At 41.3% G+C, this 17,218-nt stretch overlaps 1 protein-coding gene across 3 annotated transcripts in view; it reads left to right on the forward strand.

Annotated features, from left to right (window-relative positions):
- The first annotated feature begins 1,386 nt into the window (after positions 1–1,386).
- The window catches only part of ITGBL1 (integrin subunit beta like 1), a 218,113-nt gene continuing 202,281 nt past the window's right edge, over positions 1,387–17,218 (forward strand). Inside the window, exons 1-2 of one of the 3 annotated variants that reach the window (XM_073795391.1) lie at positions 1,387–1,718; positions 2,645–2,862. In XM_073795391.1, coding sequence (XP_073651492.1) covers positions 1,621–1,718; positions 2,645–2,862 — 316 coding nt within the window. In that variant the 5' untranslated portion in view covers positions 1,387–1,620. Of the gene's footprint in view, positions 1,719–2,644; positions 2,863–2,991; positions 3,079–17,218 lie in introns of those variants that run through there. The other 2 variants (XM_033843480.2, XM_073795392.1) reach the window with 2 other exon arrangements.

Below are 17,218 nucleotides of genomic sequence, written 5' to 3' on the forward strand. Positions count from 1 at the left end.
AGGCAGAGCCTCTTCTGGTACAGATGGAGTCTGGTGAAGCAGGAGAAAAAGTGTGGGCTCTGTTCAGACCTCCTTTTTCCTTCTTGGTAAATGTTGGGGATGGTCTTATATCTGTTCAGGTAAATGACAGGAGAGATCCCATCCTGTCATATGATCCTTGATTTTAAGACCAGGGCCACTGCTTGGATGGTTCTATTTCACGAGGATCCACTGCATCTAAAGGTCTTCTTAGGGCAAAGGGAGAATGTTTCTTCCCTTCCCTAGAACCTTCCGCAACACCTCTCCCAGATGACCGCACAACGGAGGGGACAATGTGGGAGCTTTGAGGGCTCACAGCTTTCAGCTGAACCCCAACTGCCTGTGTGAATTTGAGCAAATTAGTCACTTTGAGCAAGAGGTCATCCTTTGCCCTCAGTTTCTTGATCTTTATAATGGGAATAAGAATGCTACCCCACTCTCTGCCACCTCTTCCCCATTTCCACCCAACTTACTTCTATTCCTCCTTCAGCCTTCAGCTCAAATGCCATTTGATTAGATCAGATGCCTGGAGCTAAGCTAGAAGTAACTTTCAACCTTCCTTCCTTTTATATTTGTGATTTTGTTTTATGTCTGCTAGCCCAGTGGATTCCGAGAGCAGGGATCCTCTCTCATTAATTCCCTATCTGGCCCAGAGCCTGGTACCTAACAGATGCTAAACCTGTGTTTGCCTAATGAGTAAACGAAAGTGTGGTTATTGTCACAATTGGAGATAAAATATATGAAGTGACTGGCACACAGTATGTGCTTCATAAATGACACTGATGATTCTTCAGTGCCATTGACACAAATCACACATTTTATTTTCTCATACTTGATCCATGGCAGAGAATAGGATGAACTTGGGACAACTACAGTTTGAACTGTCCAAGTTAAGAAAAAATGTGGTGTGATAAACTACTGGCCCAAACAACTAGAAGCATGACACCCTCTTTAAAGGATTAAGAAACGAGAGACCCATAATTTAAAACAAAGGATCAAAAGTCCAAAAAAGTGCTATCTATCAATTTTGCTTGCCCCTCACAACTCATACCTCAAAGAGTCAAACAGTGCATCTTTTTGAAAAGCATGTGGTGAAACTAATTCCCTCCGCAAGTGTTCTTGCTGACATCACCAACCTCCCCCTTCCCCTTCCCATCGCAGGGATTATTTTATCTGTCCCTTTAACATCAGCCAGCCCAAATATCCTCTTGTCAAATATTTCTGGGGCCTGCACTTGAAGAAAGAAACGATTTTCTCAAATCTGTGAACAGGAATTTTTCTTTCTTTTTTTTTTTTATGGCAAAATAAACCATCTGCTTGTACAACTGTTTCTAATTACTTCCCTGCCTAGACTCTCCACTTGAGGGGTTTCGTACCAGCACCCCGCCCAGAGCAGTGCTGCTGACTAAATCCTAGCAGGCAGCTCACCCACACCCTTGCAGCTCCGGGGAGAGCCCCGGACCTGCACGCCTGGGTGTCTGTGGGTCTTTCTGCCCGGCCATCTGCTGGTGGCACCTCTGCCCCCCCGAACCTCCCCGACCCCGGCCCCGTGTGCGCCACCTTGCAGCAGCTCTGCTGGCCTCTGCAGCCGGGAAACTCAGCATGCGTCCCGCAGGCTTCGGGAACTTCTTGCTGCTGGCGTCCTCCCTTCTCTTCGTGGGGCTGTCAGCTGTTCCTCAAAGCTTCTCGCCATCTCTGAGGTAAGCCTGATTTGTTTTTCTTTCAGACAGACCTGCCCTGCTTTGCGTGGCAGGACTCAAGCTTCAGGATGGCTGCCCTAAGCCAAGAGCGGTTAGGAAGTTGGACACGGGATAAACTGTTTTCAACCTGTTCCTATTCCTTTCCTTACATCTACACTGTGTATTGCTTTACCCTTGTCCTTTTGCTTTTCCTTTGGAAAAATACAATCATTAAATGAATATATAGTTTCCTCCTATTCCAATACATATCAGGAGGGTTATCTGCCATCCTATGTGTACCTGGGTGTACACACCGCCTATAGGGCAGAGTTATTCCATGGGGTCTGTATTACATTCTGCATTACATTTTAAAAGAGAATTTGGGGCACATCACAATAACCAAACTTTTACATTTTAAAAGTATAGTTCATAAGCATCGCTTATTGCAACTTGAAAATGCATTAGGCACTATGCTATCATAACATGTAAAGCTCTTTCTATATATTCATCTCTTATTTTTCATAAAATAACTGCCCCTGGCCACCAGCTAGCAATGGGACTTTTTAAAGAGAACTGAAAAGTCAGCCAAGGGTCATACTTTGGGTTAATTTGTATTTAAATATGCATGTAAGATTCAGTGGCAAAACGCCAAGAGGCAGGGCCGGATCACCTAGTCCACCTGGAAGACGGTCCTGTTCTCAGGTGGGCAGGTCACCACTTGGACATTTTGGGTCGTGGTCATTTCTTAAGGGATGGCCCGTGGGTGGTATCAGCTTGGTCCCCAGAGAAACGTGGGGTCCCAGAAACGTTGGTCCTATCCATGGGGTTGCACGTCTCCGTTTGGGATCTGGGATCTGGGTGGACCCTGGGAGGCAACGTGGGCCCCAAGCAGAAGGGGCAGTGTCTAGGCTTGACCGTGGCCCTGCTGTGGTTTGTCGCCCCTGCAGAAGCGGCCTGGGCGCCGCGTGCCGGCTCTCCCGGGCCGAGTCGGAGCGCCGGTGCCGGGCGCCCGGGCAGCCCCCAGGGGGCGCTCTGTGCCACGGCCGCGGCCGGTGCGACTGCGGGGTCTGCATCTGTCACGTGAGCGAGCCCGGCGTGTACTTCGGGCCCCTCTGCGAGTGCCATGAGTGGATGTGCGAGACCTACGACGGGAGCACCTGTGCAGGTAAGGGGGTGGCGCTGTCCCCTCCGCTTGGCCCACCGCGCCCGCTGGGGCGCGGACGCACGCGCACCCGGGGCGAGAGGGGTGGGGACGGCCCCTCCTACAGCCCTGGAAGTTATCGCCGCTGGGGAGGCCTTCCTTTTGCTCCCCAATTCTGGAATCGTGTCTCTTAACGCTTGTCTCCGCCCTGGGGTCCAAACTTCAGTGGAAATAATACGTGTAAGATTCATTCGCTTAATTATAAATCTCACTTAGCTTCTACTTTTAGTTCCGTATTACGGACCAAATCTCCCAACTGCCTCGTAAATGGAATTATTTCGCTGGGCTCTCCTACTCTAATCACAAATATTAATCATAATATTTGCAGACTGTAAGCCTGTATTTATTTTATTTTAATTGAAGTATAGTTGATTTACAATCTTGTGTTAGTTTCTGGCCTGTATTTTATTTTTACCAAGGAAACACAGGGGGATATTATTTTCCTAAATTCCAGCGGAGCAGATTGTGTCTTTGAACGTGGACTTGCCCTCTCATACTTAGCATATAGTTCACAAAGAGAAGCACATATCAGAAAACTGTATCTGAAAAACAAGCAGGGCCCTACTTTCTTGGAAGCGATGGCTTTTGTATTGTTTTAGCGGCTCCAGTTTCTCGGCTGTGGTGCAACTTGGTATTTTGTAAGGGTGGCGTGAAAATACATTCATTTCCCTTGCACATTTTTAAGGAGTGATTTGGATTCTGATACTGGAAAGGGTCAAGCTGTTTCTTCATAGAGAATACCCCTAACATCTAACCAGTGTCACATAACCGAGCTGTTTGCTTAGGGCCAAAGAACCTCAATCAGGTCATTGTGAATGATCCAGACACTCTGTCAGTAAAAGGACTACACAGTGCCTTCCCACCAGGGTTTGGCAAATACGTAGGAAAAAAAAAAACTACTTATTTTACCCACAGTGTGGCTGAGAATGAGAGTCCAACACTAACAGAGAGATCACGAATCAGTTTATAGCAAAATGTTTTTTTTTTTCCTTGGCATCTGGGTCCAGAAGTGCGGCGGGGGGCGGGGGGATACTTAATATGCAGGCTGTTTGGCCATGAAAAAAATATAGTCGTATGCGTAATTTGGAGGGGCACAGGTGCTTCTGAGTGTTTGTTTAGCCTTGAAGACTGCGGCTCAATCCTTCAAACATATTGAATGCCACAACTTATTTTAGCTTTGTCACTCCCACAAGCTGCAGTGTTATTAAGGGCAACCCTTTGGAATGAAAGCTAAGTATTGTCTAATATTTCATTCCAAATTCAACTGCTACCTGGCTTCTCCGGCTTTGATTGCCTCTGGCAAGGCCTCTTCAATATCATGAGTCTGAACACATTTTTCGGGCCTTTTGTATTGCCATTCCGTTGGAAAAGTAAGAAGCAAGATGCAGTTTTTCAGCCAGTGAGCTAGTTTTGGTTGCCAGATAAAACTCCCCTTTTGAGGAAGCTGATCGGTTCCCTTTCTGTGAAACTAATGCTATGGTATGTATACTTTTGTATACCTCCCATGGGAAATGATTCATTGTTTCCTCCTACCATCTTTGTCACTACGTTCCTTCCTCCTTGGTACAAAATGTGGCACTGAGTCATGCATGGTTTTGTTTGCTAGTGTGTGCATTCTCGTAGAAGGTGAAATGTGTCTCTTTATTTAAGGCTGAATGAAATAACTGTGTTCGTTTTCCGTCCTCTTCTGTTTCTCACTGACACCTACTCTCCAGGCATGGTGCAGAATCTGCCCCTGCGAATGTGCTGGCTACATTTGCAAGGGCAGTGAGGACAGCCTTACACACAGCCTATCTGGTGGTCCTGCCAGCTTGCCTGCCTGTTCTGTGCTTCAAGTTTAGCTACTCAATTACGTCTTCAAGAAATAATTCCTATATTGTAGCCAGCAAGATAGAAATGTAGCAGGTTGTCTTTTATGTTTTTATGTGCACCTGGGCCTTTACCTCTATGATAAGCCCCTATAGGTGATTTCCAGAAATAGAGTAGCTTCCAGAGACTTCCCCCACCTCCGTGAAGAGAACAAAATCAGGCTCTGGGAGTGTCTCGTAGAGTGGTTAAGACTATGGGCTCTGGGGGAGATTTTCCAGGATTCAAATCCCACACTTAACAGCTGTATGAACTTGGGCAGTTACATAAACTTCCTGAGCCTTGATTTCTTCATCTGTAAAATGGGAATAATAAAGTACCTACCTTATGGGATTGTTGTGAGGTTTAACATATGCAAAAGACTTAGAAAAGTGTTTTGCACCAAGTGCTCAATACACATTAATATGCTTATATATGTCTACATAACACATTATTTTGTGATGCACAAAAGGTGAGCTGGGATGGATAGATGGATGGATAGAAAGATAGAGAGATTGATAGATACATAAGCTGGCTTTGTATTTGTTGGTCATTTGATGCAGTGAAAGCAATTTTGTTTTGTTAATGTAGTCTGTGCCTGTTATTGATCCAAAGCTCAAAAGGTCAAGTAAGGATAACTATTTTGGCCCAGGCTCAGAGCAGCTGTAGGAGATGCACCATGCCCTTTTAAAGTCAAGTACATTGGGATCCTTACACTGTGAATCATAAGAGACATACTTATTTTAGTTGCGCTGGTTGAGAGTGATGACGTTTACACTATCACAGGTGGTCTGTTTCTCCGAGTCTCCACTGGCTCCTGGCACATGAATCTTCCTTGGACTTCTGTAGCATAAAGGTCTGGCCCAGCGATTGTTCCTGTGGGTGTGATTATCTAATGAGGAGTACACTCATTTTGGTTCTCATTTCTTTGAGGACAGTCAAATGTTTGGATGCATAAAAACAAACTTTCAGTTAGTACTTCAAGGCATCCTGGATAACCCTCTGAATACCTGTGATTACACTTAAATAAAATATAGGTTTCTTAAACATCTTTTAAAATCACTTTTGAAATATATCACTTAAAAGAGTTTCAGGGGCTTCCCAGGTGGTGCAGTGGTTGGGAGTCCGCCTGCCGATGCAGGGGACACGGGTTCGTGCTCCGGTCCGGGAAGATCCCACATGCCACGGAGCGGCTGGGCCCGTGAGCCATGGCTGCTGAGCCTGCGCGTCCGGAGCCTGTGCTCCGCAATGGGAGAGGCCACAACAGTGAGAGGCCCGCGTACCGGAAAAAAAAAAAAAAAAAAAAAAAAAAAAGAGTTTCAGTTTTAGGAACTTGGAAGAGCTAATTGAATCCAATTTAGCAAATACTATGAAGTGCTGTATGTTTGCTAGACTCTCTGTTTGCTGTTAAAGGTGCTATAAAAGATGACGAATATATTACAGCTTCCCACTGAGTGGGAAGGTTCAGAGAAATACCAAATGCCTATAAAGCAATGCAGACTATGAGTTTCTACAGATTTCTATGAGGGTTCCATTAAGGTAGGAATTAAATATTGTGGTTAAAAGTTCTCTAGAAAAAGGTAGCATTGGATGTAAATCTTTAGGTATAAGGAGGTTTTTAATCCAAGAGGTAGACTTTTGGAATTCTGAGTGAAGAAAAATTCAAGGAATGGTTTAGAAGCAGAAATGCACGTGGGTGTGTTTGGAGAAGAGTGAGGGGTTCTGGGTTTGGCTTTGCTGGATCTTAGGGCTGTGGGGAAAGTGGTAGAAGATATATTGAGAGTTATAGTTGGACATGGGGTAGAGAGCTTTGGACCTGAATGTGAAACTTGTGCTCAGGTAAGTAGCGTATAGGAGCCATGAAGCAGTTTGAACATGGGAGCGATAGATGATTAATGCTTTGATTCTTGAAAAGTAATATGGTGTCTGGGGGCCCAGCAGGTTGGGGTAGACACTTGATGGGGAGGAACTCAGGTTAGATGCTATTTAAATTATAGTCCTGGGAGAGAGAATAAGAATTATGAGGCATTTTAAAGACTTTTGGAAGGTAGAATCAGCATGCTTTAGTACCCAAGGATGAGTATGATGGTGTCAGTGAGCAGGCCTGTGGCAGAAGTGAGAAGAACCAGATAACTCCTAATCAATGGTGAAAAGTCCCTATTAAATTAAAAACACTTATTTTTATCTGGAATTGCTGTAAAATGAAGAATTATTCCTAGAAGAATGAGTCTGGACTTTATGGTACTTCTGGGGTTGGATAGGAATCTTGTCTGAATTGTTAACTTAGGTTAACTTGTTTCTGTCCGTCACCCAGAGAGTCATTTGATTTTTCTGAAACTTCGTTTCTTTTGCTGGAATGTCTTTATGGAGGTAAAGAACTTTACATTCTGCATGGTATTATTCAGAAGAAATTTTAATATTTATGTATAAATATATTTAATATAATTTATGCATTTATGCATTTATTCAGATTATAAAGATCCTTGTAAGCATTGATTTATATATGTAAACACGCATGGTATGAAAATAATTAAGATATGTGGAAATGCACCTAATATGCAAATATTAGTAACTTTTTTCTTGCAGATATTTCTGACTTCTACACTGTTAAATAAATAGTATAAGAATTGTATATAATTACTCATGAGAATTGGACTTTCTGGCTCTTTATAGTCTTTCCTAGGACTGTTTGACCTGCTTTTTCATCACAGTTGCATTTTTCTTAGATTGTTGAATAATTGTCTCCAAGACTACTTTGTGGAATCACCCTTTGGTTTTGCCTTTCTTTGTCAGCTTCCATTTTTCACCTTCTCTTCCTTCCTTCATACCTTGTCCTGTCCTACTTGCCCGTTCCTTTACCTCTGCCTGGGCCCCCTGGTATTTACCACCCTTTACTTCTTTTCAATATGCCCTCTGCCCCTTCACTGAGCACCAAGCACATAAGAGCATTCACTGCTCTTTAGCGCTCTCTCCAGTAAACGAGTGTGTTGAACAGACAGGCTCCAGTTTCTTGGTTGCCTCTTTGCTTGTGTTTTCATCCTGGCCTTCACATGTCTTGAGGTTTTGGAGAACACATTCAAGGAGCCCGCACCACTAGCTTCCCCATGTCATGCAAGCTTCTTTTCTGAGCTCTAGCCTCTTAGGTTCATCCATTTTGGATAAATGCATCTTGTCTTACCCCAAGGGACACATAAAAATAAAAGGTTTTCATTCTCAAAGAAAGTGCCAGACCTGCACATGACTTTCTCTCAACTGTCTGGCTTTATTTGGACCGCACTCTGCAGCTCTACTGTAGACACCGAAATACCTTGGCCTTGGACCAGATCATCTGCACACCTTGATAATCCAGAAGAGCGTATTTATAACATCATAGTGTTGAGATCAAATAGTGTCAATGTGACAAGTTCAGCAGTTATCTTTTAAGTAAAATTTCACCAGAAGGAGAATGGAACATATGGGAACAAATTTATTTGTGATACAGATTTTAAATTTGTAGAGCGTAAACCGCCACTGTAGGGTTCTCAAAGACTTTCAGCATGTTTTGAGACTTGATGCTAAAGCTGCCATCCCATGCTTCTTGGTATCAGAACCCACCCCCCCGCCAAAAGCTGCCCAGCTCCCTGGGCCTCAGACACAGATTTTTAAGTCTGATCTGGTGCCTCGTGATGCTCAGGGCCTGGAGGTGGAGGACCATTGCCATAGGAGCAGAGATCCCTGATTTGGTCCTTTGACGAATTCCCTGTCTGAGGAGTTATAACGTGAGACCAAACATTTTCCTAAGTTCCATATCCTGCCTGCCGTTGTGTTAGTTTTCTGTCACTGCTATAACATTGCCACTCATCTTTTGACTTCAACAACACAAATGTCTTTTCTTATACTTTTGTACGTCAGAAGTCCGACGTGGGTCTGCCAGGGCTTAAGGTGTTGGCAAGCTCTGTTCCTTTCTGGAGACTCTTGGAGAGAATTCATTTCCTGGTCATTCGACATTAAGAGAATTTAGTTTCATGAGGTTGTAGGACCAAGGTCCCTATTTCCTTGCTGGCTGGTAACTTAGAGTGTCCCTTATCTCCCAAAAGCCGCTCTTGGGTCCTTGCATACCCGTCTGCATCTCAGAACGAACAGCAGGTGTCAGATCCTTCTCATGATGCCGCCCTCTAAGCGTCTTGCATTGGCACATCCCTCTTTCACCACAGCCTAGAAAAGTGCTTTACTTTTTTTTTTTTTTAACATCTTTATTGGAGTATAATTGCTTTACAATGGTGTGTTAGTTTTAGCTGTATAACAAAGTGACTCAGCTATACATATACATATATCCCCATATCCCTCGCTCTTGCGTCTCTCTCCCACCCTCCCTATCCCACCCCTCTAGGTGGTCACAAAGCACCGAGCTGATTTCCCTGCACTATGCGGCTGCTTCCCACTAGCTATCTATTTTACAATTGGTAGTATATATAAGTCCATGCCACTATATCACTTTGTCCCAGCTTACCATTCCCCCTCCCCATGTCCTCAAGTCCATTCTCTACCTCTGCGTCTTTATTCCTGTCCTGCCCCTAGGTTCTTCAGAACCCTTTTTTTTTTTTTAGATTCCATATATATGTGTTAGCATACGGTATTTGTTTTTCTCTTTCTGACTTACTTCATTCTGTATAACAGATTCTAGGTACATCCACCTCACTAAAAATAACTCAATTTCATTTCTTTTTATGGCTGAGTAATATTCCATTGCATATATGTGCCACATCTTTATCCATTCATCTCTCGATGTACACTTAGGTTGCTTCCATGTCCTGGCTATTGTAAATAGAGCTGCAATGAACATTGCGGTACATGACTCTTTTTGAATTATGGTTTTCTCAGGGTATATGCTCAGTAGTGGGATTGCTGGGTTGTATGGTAGTTCTATTTTTGGTTTTTAAGGAACCTCCATACTGTTCTCCATAGTGGCTATATCAATTTACATTCCCACCAGCAGTGGAAGAGGGTTCCCTTTTCTCCACACCCTCTCCAGCATTGATTGTTTGTAGATTTTTTGATGATGGCCATTCTGACTGGTGTGAGGGGATATCTCATTGTAGTTTTGATTTGCATTTCTCTAATGATTAGTAATGTTGAGCATCCTTTCATGTGTTTACTGGCAATCTGTATATCTTCTTTGGAGAAATGTCTATTTAGGTCTTCTGCCCATTTTTGGATTGGGTTGTTTGTTGTTTTGATATTGAGCTGCATGAGCTGCTTGCATATTTTGGAAGTTAATCCTTTGTCAGTTGCTTCATTTGCAAATATTTTCTCCCATTCTGAGGGTTGTCTTTTTGTCTGGTTTATGGTTTCCCTTGCTGAGCAAAAGCTTTGAAGTTTCATTAGGTTCCATTTGTTTATTTTTGTTTTTATTTCCATTTCTCTAGGAGGTGGGTCAAAAAGGATCTTGCTGTGATTTATGTCATAGAGTGCTCTGCCTATGTTTTCCTCTAGGAGTTTGATAGTGTCTGGCCTTACATTTAGTTCTTTAATCCATTTGGAGTTTATTTTTGTGTATGGTGTTAGGGAGTGTTCTAATTTCATTCTTTTACATGTAGCTGTCCAGTTTTCCCAGCACCACTTATTGAAGAGGCTGTCTTTTCTCCATTGTATATTCTTGCCTCCTTTATCAAAGATGAGGTGACCACATGAGCGTGGGTTTATCTCTGGGCTTTCTATCCTGTTCCATTGATCTATGTTTCTGTTTTTGTGCCAGTACCATACTGTCTTGATGACTGTAGCTTTGTAGTATAGTCTGAAGTCCGGGAGCCTGATTCCTTCCAGCTCCGTTTTTCTTTCTCAAGATTGCTTTGGCTATCCGGGGCCTTTTGTGTTTGCATACAAATTGTGAAATTTTTTGTTCTAGTTCTATGAAAAATGCCATTGGTAGTTTTATAGGGATTACATTGAATCTGTAGATTGCTTTGGGTAGTATAGTCTTTTTCATAATGTTGATTCTTCCCATCCAAGAACATGGTATATCTCTCCATCTGTTTGTATCATCGTTAATTTCTTTTATCAGTGTCTTACAGTTTTCTGCCTACAGGTCTTTTGTCTCCTTACATAGGTTTATTCCTAGGTATTTTATTCTTTTTGTTGTAATGGTAAATGGGAGTGCTTCCTTAATTTTTCTTTCAGATTTGTCATCATCAGTGTATAGGAATGTAAGAGATTTATGTGCATTAATTTTGTATCCTGCTACTTTAGCAAATTCATTGATTAGCTTTAGTAGTTTTCTGGTAACATCTTTAGGGTTCTCTATGTATACTATCATGTCATCTGCAAACAGTGACAGTTTTACTTCTTCTTTTCCAATTTGGATTCCTTTTATTTCTTTTTGTTCGCTGATTGCTGGCTAAAACTTCCAAAACTCTGTTGAATAACTGTAGTGAGAGTGGGCAACTTTGTCTTCTTCCTGATCTTAGTGAAAATGGTTTCAGTTTGTCACCATTGAGAACGATGTTGGCTATGGGTTTGTCATATACGGCCTTTATTATGTTGAGGTGCGTTCCCTCTATGCCTACTGTCTGGAAGGTTTTTATCATACATTGGTGTTGATTTTTGTCAAAAGCTTTCTCTGCATCTATTGAGATGATCATATGGTTTTTCTCCTTCAATTTGTTAATATGGTGTATCACATTGTTTGATTTGTGCATATTGAAGAATCCTTGCATTCCTGGAATAAACCCCACTTGATCATGGTGTATGATCCTTTTAATGTGCTCTTGGATTCTGTTTGCTAGTATTTTGTTGAGGATTTTGGCATCTATGTTCATCAGTGATATTGGCCTGTAATTTTCTTTTTTTGTGGCATCTTTGTCTGCTCTTAGTATCGGGGTGATGGTGGCCTCATAGAATGAGTTTGGGAGTGTTCCTCCCTCTGCTATATTTTGGAAGAGATTGCAAAGGATAGGTGTTAACTCTTCTCTAAGTGTTTGATAGAATTCGCCTGTGAAGCCATCTGGTCCTGGGCTTTTGTTTGTTGGAAGATTTTTAAACACAGTTTCAATTTCAGTGCTTGTGATTGGTCTGTTTATATTTTCTATTGCTTCCTGGTTCAGTCTCTGAAGTTTGTGCTTTTCTAAGAATTTGTCCATTTCTTCCAGGTTGTCCATCTTATTGGCATATAGTTGCTTGTAGTAATCTCTCATCGTCCTTTGTATTTCTGCAGTGTCAGTTGTTACTTCTCCTTTTTCATTTCTAGTTCTATTGATTTGAGTCTTCTCCCTTTTTATTCTTGGTGAGTCTGGCTAGTGGTTTATCAATGTTGTTTATCTTCTCAAAGAAACAGCTTTTAGTTTTATTGATCTTAGCTATTGTTTCTTTCATCTCTTTTTCATTTATTTCTGATCTGATCTTTATGATTTCTTTCCTTAGCTAACTTAGGGTTTTTTTGTTCTTCTTTCTCTAATTGCTTTAGGTGTAGGGTTAGTTGTTTGTTTAAGATATTTCTTGTTTCTTGAGGTAGGATTGTATTGCTATAAACTTCCCTCTTAGAACTGCTTTTGCTGCATCCCATAGGTTTTGGGTTGTCATGTTTTCACTGTCATTTGTTTCTAGGTGTTTTTTGATTTCCTCTTTGATTTCTTCAGTGATCTCTTGGTTATTTCGTAGTGTATTGTTTAGCCTCCATGCGTTTGTATTTTTTACAGATTTTTTTCTGTAATTGATATTTAGTCTCATAGTGTTGTGGTCGGAAAAGATACTTGATACAATTTCAATTTTCTTAAATTTACCAAGGCTTGATTTGTGACCCAAGGTATAATCTATCCTGGAGAATGTTCCATGAGCACTTGAGAAGAAAGTGTAGTCCGTTGTTTTTGGATGAAATGTCCTATAAATATCAATTAAGTCCATCTTGTTTAATGTATCATTAAAAGCTTGTGTTTCCTTATTTATTTTCATTTTGGATGATCTGTCCATTGTTGAAAGTGGGGTGTTAAAGTCCCCTACTATGATTGTGTTACTGTCGATTTCCCCTTTTATGGCTGTTAGTATTTGCCTTATGTATTGAGGTGCTCCTATGCTGGGTGCATAAATATTTACAATTGTTATATCTTCTTCTTGGATCGATCCCTTGATCATTATGTAGTGTCCTTCTTTGTCTCTTGTAATAGTCTTTATTTTAAAGTCTATTTTGTCTGATATGAGAATTGCTACTCCATCTTTCTTTTGATTTCCATTTGCATGGAATATCTTGTTCCATCCCCTCACTTTCAGTCTGTATGTGTCCCTAGGTCTGAAGTGGGTCTCTTGTAGACAGCCTATATACAGGTCTTCTTTTTTTATCCATTTATCCAGTCTATGTTTCAGTTGGAGCATTTAATCCATTTATCTGAATTGTTTTGGGTTTGTTATTGTAGGTCTTTTCCTTCTGTTGTGTTTCCTGCCTAGAGAAGTTCCTTTAGCAGTTGTTGTAAAGCTGGTTGGGTGGTGCTGAATTCTCTTAGCTTTTGCTTGTCTGTAAAGGATTTAATTTCTCTGTGGAATCTGAATGAGATCCTTGCTGGGTAGAGTAATCTTGGTTGTAGGTTTTTCCCTTTCATCACTTTAAATATGTCTGCCACACCCTTCTGGCTTGTAGAGTTTCTGCTGAAAGATCAGCTGTTAATCTTATAGAGATTCCATTGTATGTTATTGTTGCTTTTCCCTTGCTGCTGTTAGTATTTTTTCTTTGTATTTAATTTTTGATAGTTTAATTAATATGCATCTTGTTGTCTTTCTCCTTGGATTTATCCTGTATGGGACTCTTTGCTCTTCCTGGACTTGACTGACTATTGCCTTTACCACATTAGGGAAGTTTTCAACTATAATCTCTTCAAATATTTTCTCAGTCCCTTTCTTTTTCTCTTCTTCTTCTGGGACCCCTATAATTCCAATGTTGGTGTGTTTAATGTTGTCCCAGAGGTCTCTGAGACTGTCCTCTATCTTTTCATTCTTTATTCTGCTCTGCAGTAGTTATTTCCACTTTTTATCTTCCAGGTCAGTTATCTGTCCTTCTGCCTCAGTTATTCTGCTATTGATTCCTTCTAGAGAATTTTTAGTTTCACATATTGTGTTGCTCATCATTTGTTCATCATTTATTGTGTTGCTCTTTAGTTCTTCTAGGTCCTTGTTAAATATTTCTTGTATTATCTCCATTCTATTTCCAAGATTTTGGATCATCTTTACTATCATTACTCTGAATTCTTTTTCAGGTAGACTGCCTATTTTCTCTTCATTTGTTTGGTCTGGTGGGTTTTTATCTTGCTCCTTCATCTGCTGTGTATTTCTCTGACTTCTCATTTTCCTTAACTTACTGTGTTTGGTCACCTTTTCACTGGCTGCATGTTCGTAGTTCCCGTTGTTTTTGGTGTCTGACCCCAGTGAGTAAAGTTTGTTCAGTGGCTAGTGTAGGCTTCCTGGTTGAGGGGGATGTTACCTGTGTTCTGGTGGATGAGGCTGGATCTTGTCTTTCTGGTGGGCAGGACCGCATCCAGTGGTGTGTTTTGGGGGTGTCTGTGAACTTACTATGATCTTAGGCAGCCTCTCTGCTAATGGGTGGGGTTGTGTTCCTGACTTGCTAGTTGTTTGGCATGGGGTGTCCATGGAGCTTGCCGGTCATTGAGTGGAGCTGGGTTTTAGCGTTGAGACGGAGATCTCTGGGAGAGCTCTCACTGATGATATTATGTGGGGCTGGGAGGTCTCTGGTGGACCAATGTCCTCAACTCAGCTTTCCCGCCTCAGAGGCTCAGGACTGACACCCAGCTGGAGCACCAAGACCCTATCAGCTGCATGGCTCAGAAGAAAAGGGAGAAAAAAAAAAAAGAAAGAAAAATAAATAAATAAAATAAAATAAAGTTATTAAAATAAAAAAATTATTAAAATAAAAAAATTAAAAAGTAATAAAAAAAGAAAGAAGAGAGCAACCAAATCAATAAACAAATCCACCAATGATAGCAAGTGCTTAAAAAGTATACGAAAAAAGAAAAGGACAGACAGAACCCTTAGAGAAATGGTAAAAGCAAACCTATACAGACAGAATCACATGAAGAAGCATACACATACGCACTCACAAAAAGAGAAAAAGAAAAAAATATATATATATTTATATATAACAAAAAAAAAGGAAGAGAGCAACCAAATCAATAAACAAATCTACGAATAATAATAAGCTCTAAATACTAAACTAAGATACACAGAAAACCAGAAACAAATTAGATGCAGAAAGCAAACCCCAAGTCTACAGTTGCTCCCAAAGCCCACTGCCTCAATTTTGGGATGATTCGTTGTCTATTCAGGTATTTCACAGGTGCAGGTACATCAAGTTAACTGTGGAGATTTATCCACTACTCCTGAGGCTGCACGAGAGATTTCCCTTTCTCTTCTTTGTTTGCACAGCTCCTGGGGTTCAGCTTTGGATTTGGCCCTGCCTCTGCATGTAGGTCACCTGAGGGTGTCTGTTCCCTGCCCAGACAGGATGGGGTTAAAGTAAAGTGTTTCACTTTTCAGGGGGCTTGTGATTAGATTGGATCCAACCAGATATCCAGTATAATCTTCCCATCTCAAGATCTGTGATCTTAATTGCATTGGCAAAGTCCCTTTGGCCATGTAAGGTAACATACTTACATATTTATAGGAACAAGGATGTGAACATCTTTTGGGCCCTTCTTTTTCCTACCATAGCCATCCTTCTATAAAGCCCAAGAGGAAGGCCATGATGTGTGTACATAAGGGAGAGAGATTCCAAGGCCATTAATACCTGGCTGTTCTTATGCTCCATCCAGGCTATGCAAGTACTGTCTTTTCCATCTTTCAGAGCTTATCTACAGGATCTAATGTTCCTAGATCCAGACTTTTCCACACCAGTGATGATAAGGAATATCAGGTTTTGGGTCCAGAACATGAAGAGTGACTTAGAACCTCAGCCACTGCTGAGGTTCAATGCCTGACATTATCACTTGCCAGTTGTGGAGCTATGGGCGAGTTACTCAAATGCTTTTAATGTCTGTTTCCTTACCTGTGAAATGGGGACAATAATAATATCAAACGGGGATAATAATCATGCCAAGCCCATATGAGTGATGAGTAGGTCACTTGAGTTATTACGCTTACTTTTGTCAGATGTCCCTGTTCTACCCTATTGTGATACTTGGTCCTAAGATATTTACTCCCAAAAAGTGATTTTCCTTCCATGTCATATCTTCTTCTGGGTCTCAATCTATGTTTCACATTTCCTCCTTTGACTGTCAGTGAGTGTTTGGAACTATCTCACCTCAGACAACAGGCCTGCTCCATAGTGTCAAGTCTGGGTGAGCTTTCAGCCCTGGCCAGCTTGAGGAGACCAAGACTCACTGGGTCATGTTCCAACTCAGTGGACTTCTAGGTTTCTGACCCTCATTTCTGTCTTTATCTCAGAAGCTAACTTTTGTGTTCCTCTCCCTGAAAACTTCACCCCAATTTTCACCATCATAATTGACTTGGATGGAAGTTTCCAGAGCCCTCCCCTCAATACTGTGTGATTAGTCCGTGAATCTGGAATTTTCAGTCTTTTTCTTTACTGGAAACCCCAAGATTTCTGCAAATTTGCAAGGCTTACACTCAGTGTGTTTCTGCTTCTGTCTCTTACTTCCACTGAGATGTCTGTATTTCCAGGCTGTTCCTTAATCTCCTCCAAAGTCTTGATCTCAAATAGGTTGATCCCAGAACCCACTCATTCTGCTTACAAAAATGGGAAAAGCAATACAATACAAAACAAAATCGAAATAACTCACTTTCACAGAGTTTTTGAGTGCAGCTGACCCTTGAACGATGCATGGGTTGCTGACTGCCACACAATCGAAAATCTGAATATAACAGTCAGCCCTCCATAGCGGCCGTTCTGTATCTGCAGGTTCAAGCAACCATGGTTCCTGGAGTGCTGTGGTACACGTTTATTGTAAAACATCCATGTTATAAGTGGACCTGTGCAGTTCAAACCTGTGTAGTTCAGGGTCAGCTGTATTTAATGAACATTACTAAATGTTCTAGAGACATTGGGGTGGGGTTGTTTAATCACAGGAATGTAAACACCTTAAGACTGAATAGTAATCATTCTAGTTCTTAAAACTCCCAGGATCCCAGTTGTGTGCCTCTGTCATCCCTCCCCTCTTCAGACTCCTGTTTCTTTCACTACTCATAATTTTTATTTCATTTCCAAATTCTGCTCATTTGGGGCAAGGAGTTTAGCTATTATTTTTATCATCTTGTTTCTTGCTCATCCACGGTCTTTGAAGTCTTGGTCTGTATCCTGAGGGTTGATGTCCTCAGGTATTAATGTTATATGTACATTTACTTTTTTTCACATCTTGCTTTATAATGTATGTGTATTTATAAATAACATAAATAATATAAATAACGAGGCCTGAGATGGTTCTCTTTGTACATATATATTCTGATTGCCCATACAAGCATATATATGTGTGTATGAATACGTATT

This window comes from Tursiops truncatus, chromosome 18 (genome assembly GCF_011762595.2).
Source record: "Tursiops truncatus isolate mTurTru1 chromosome 18, mTurTru1.mat.Y, whole genome shotgun sequence".
NCBI lineage: Eukaryota > Metazoa > Chordata > Mammalia > Artiodactyla > Delphinidae > Tursiops > Tursiops truncatus.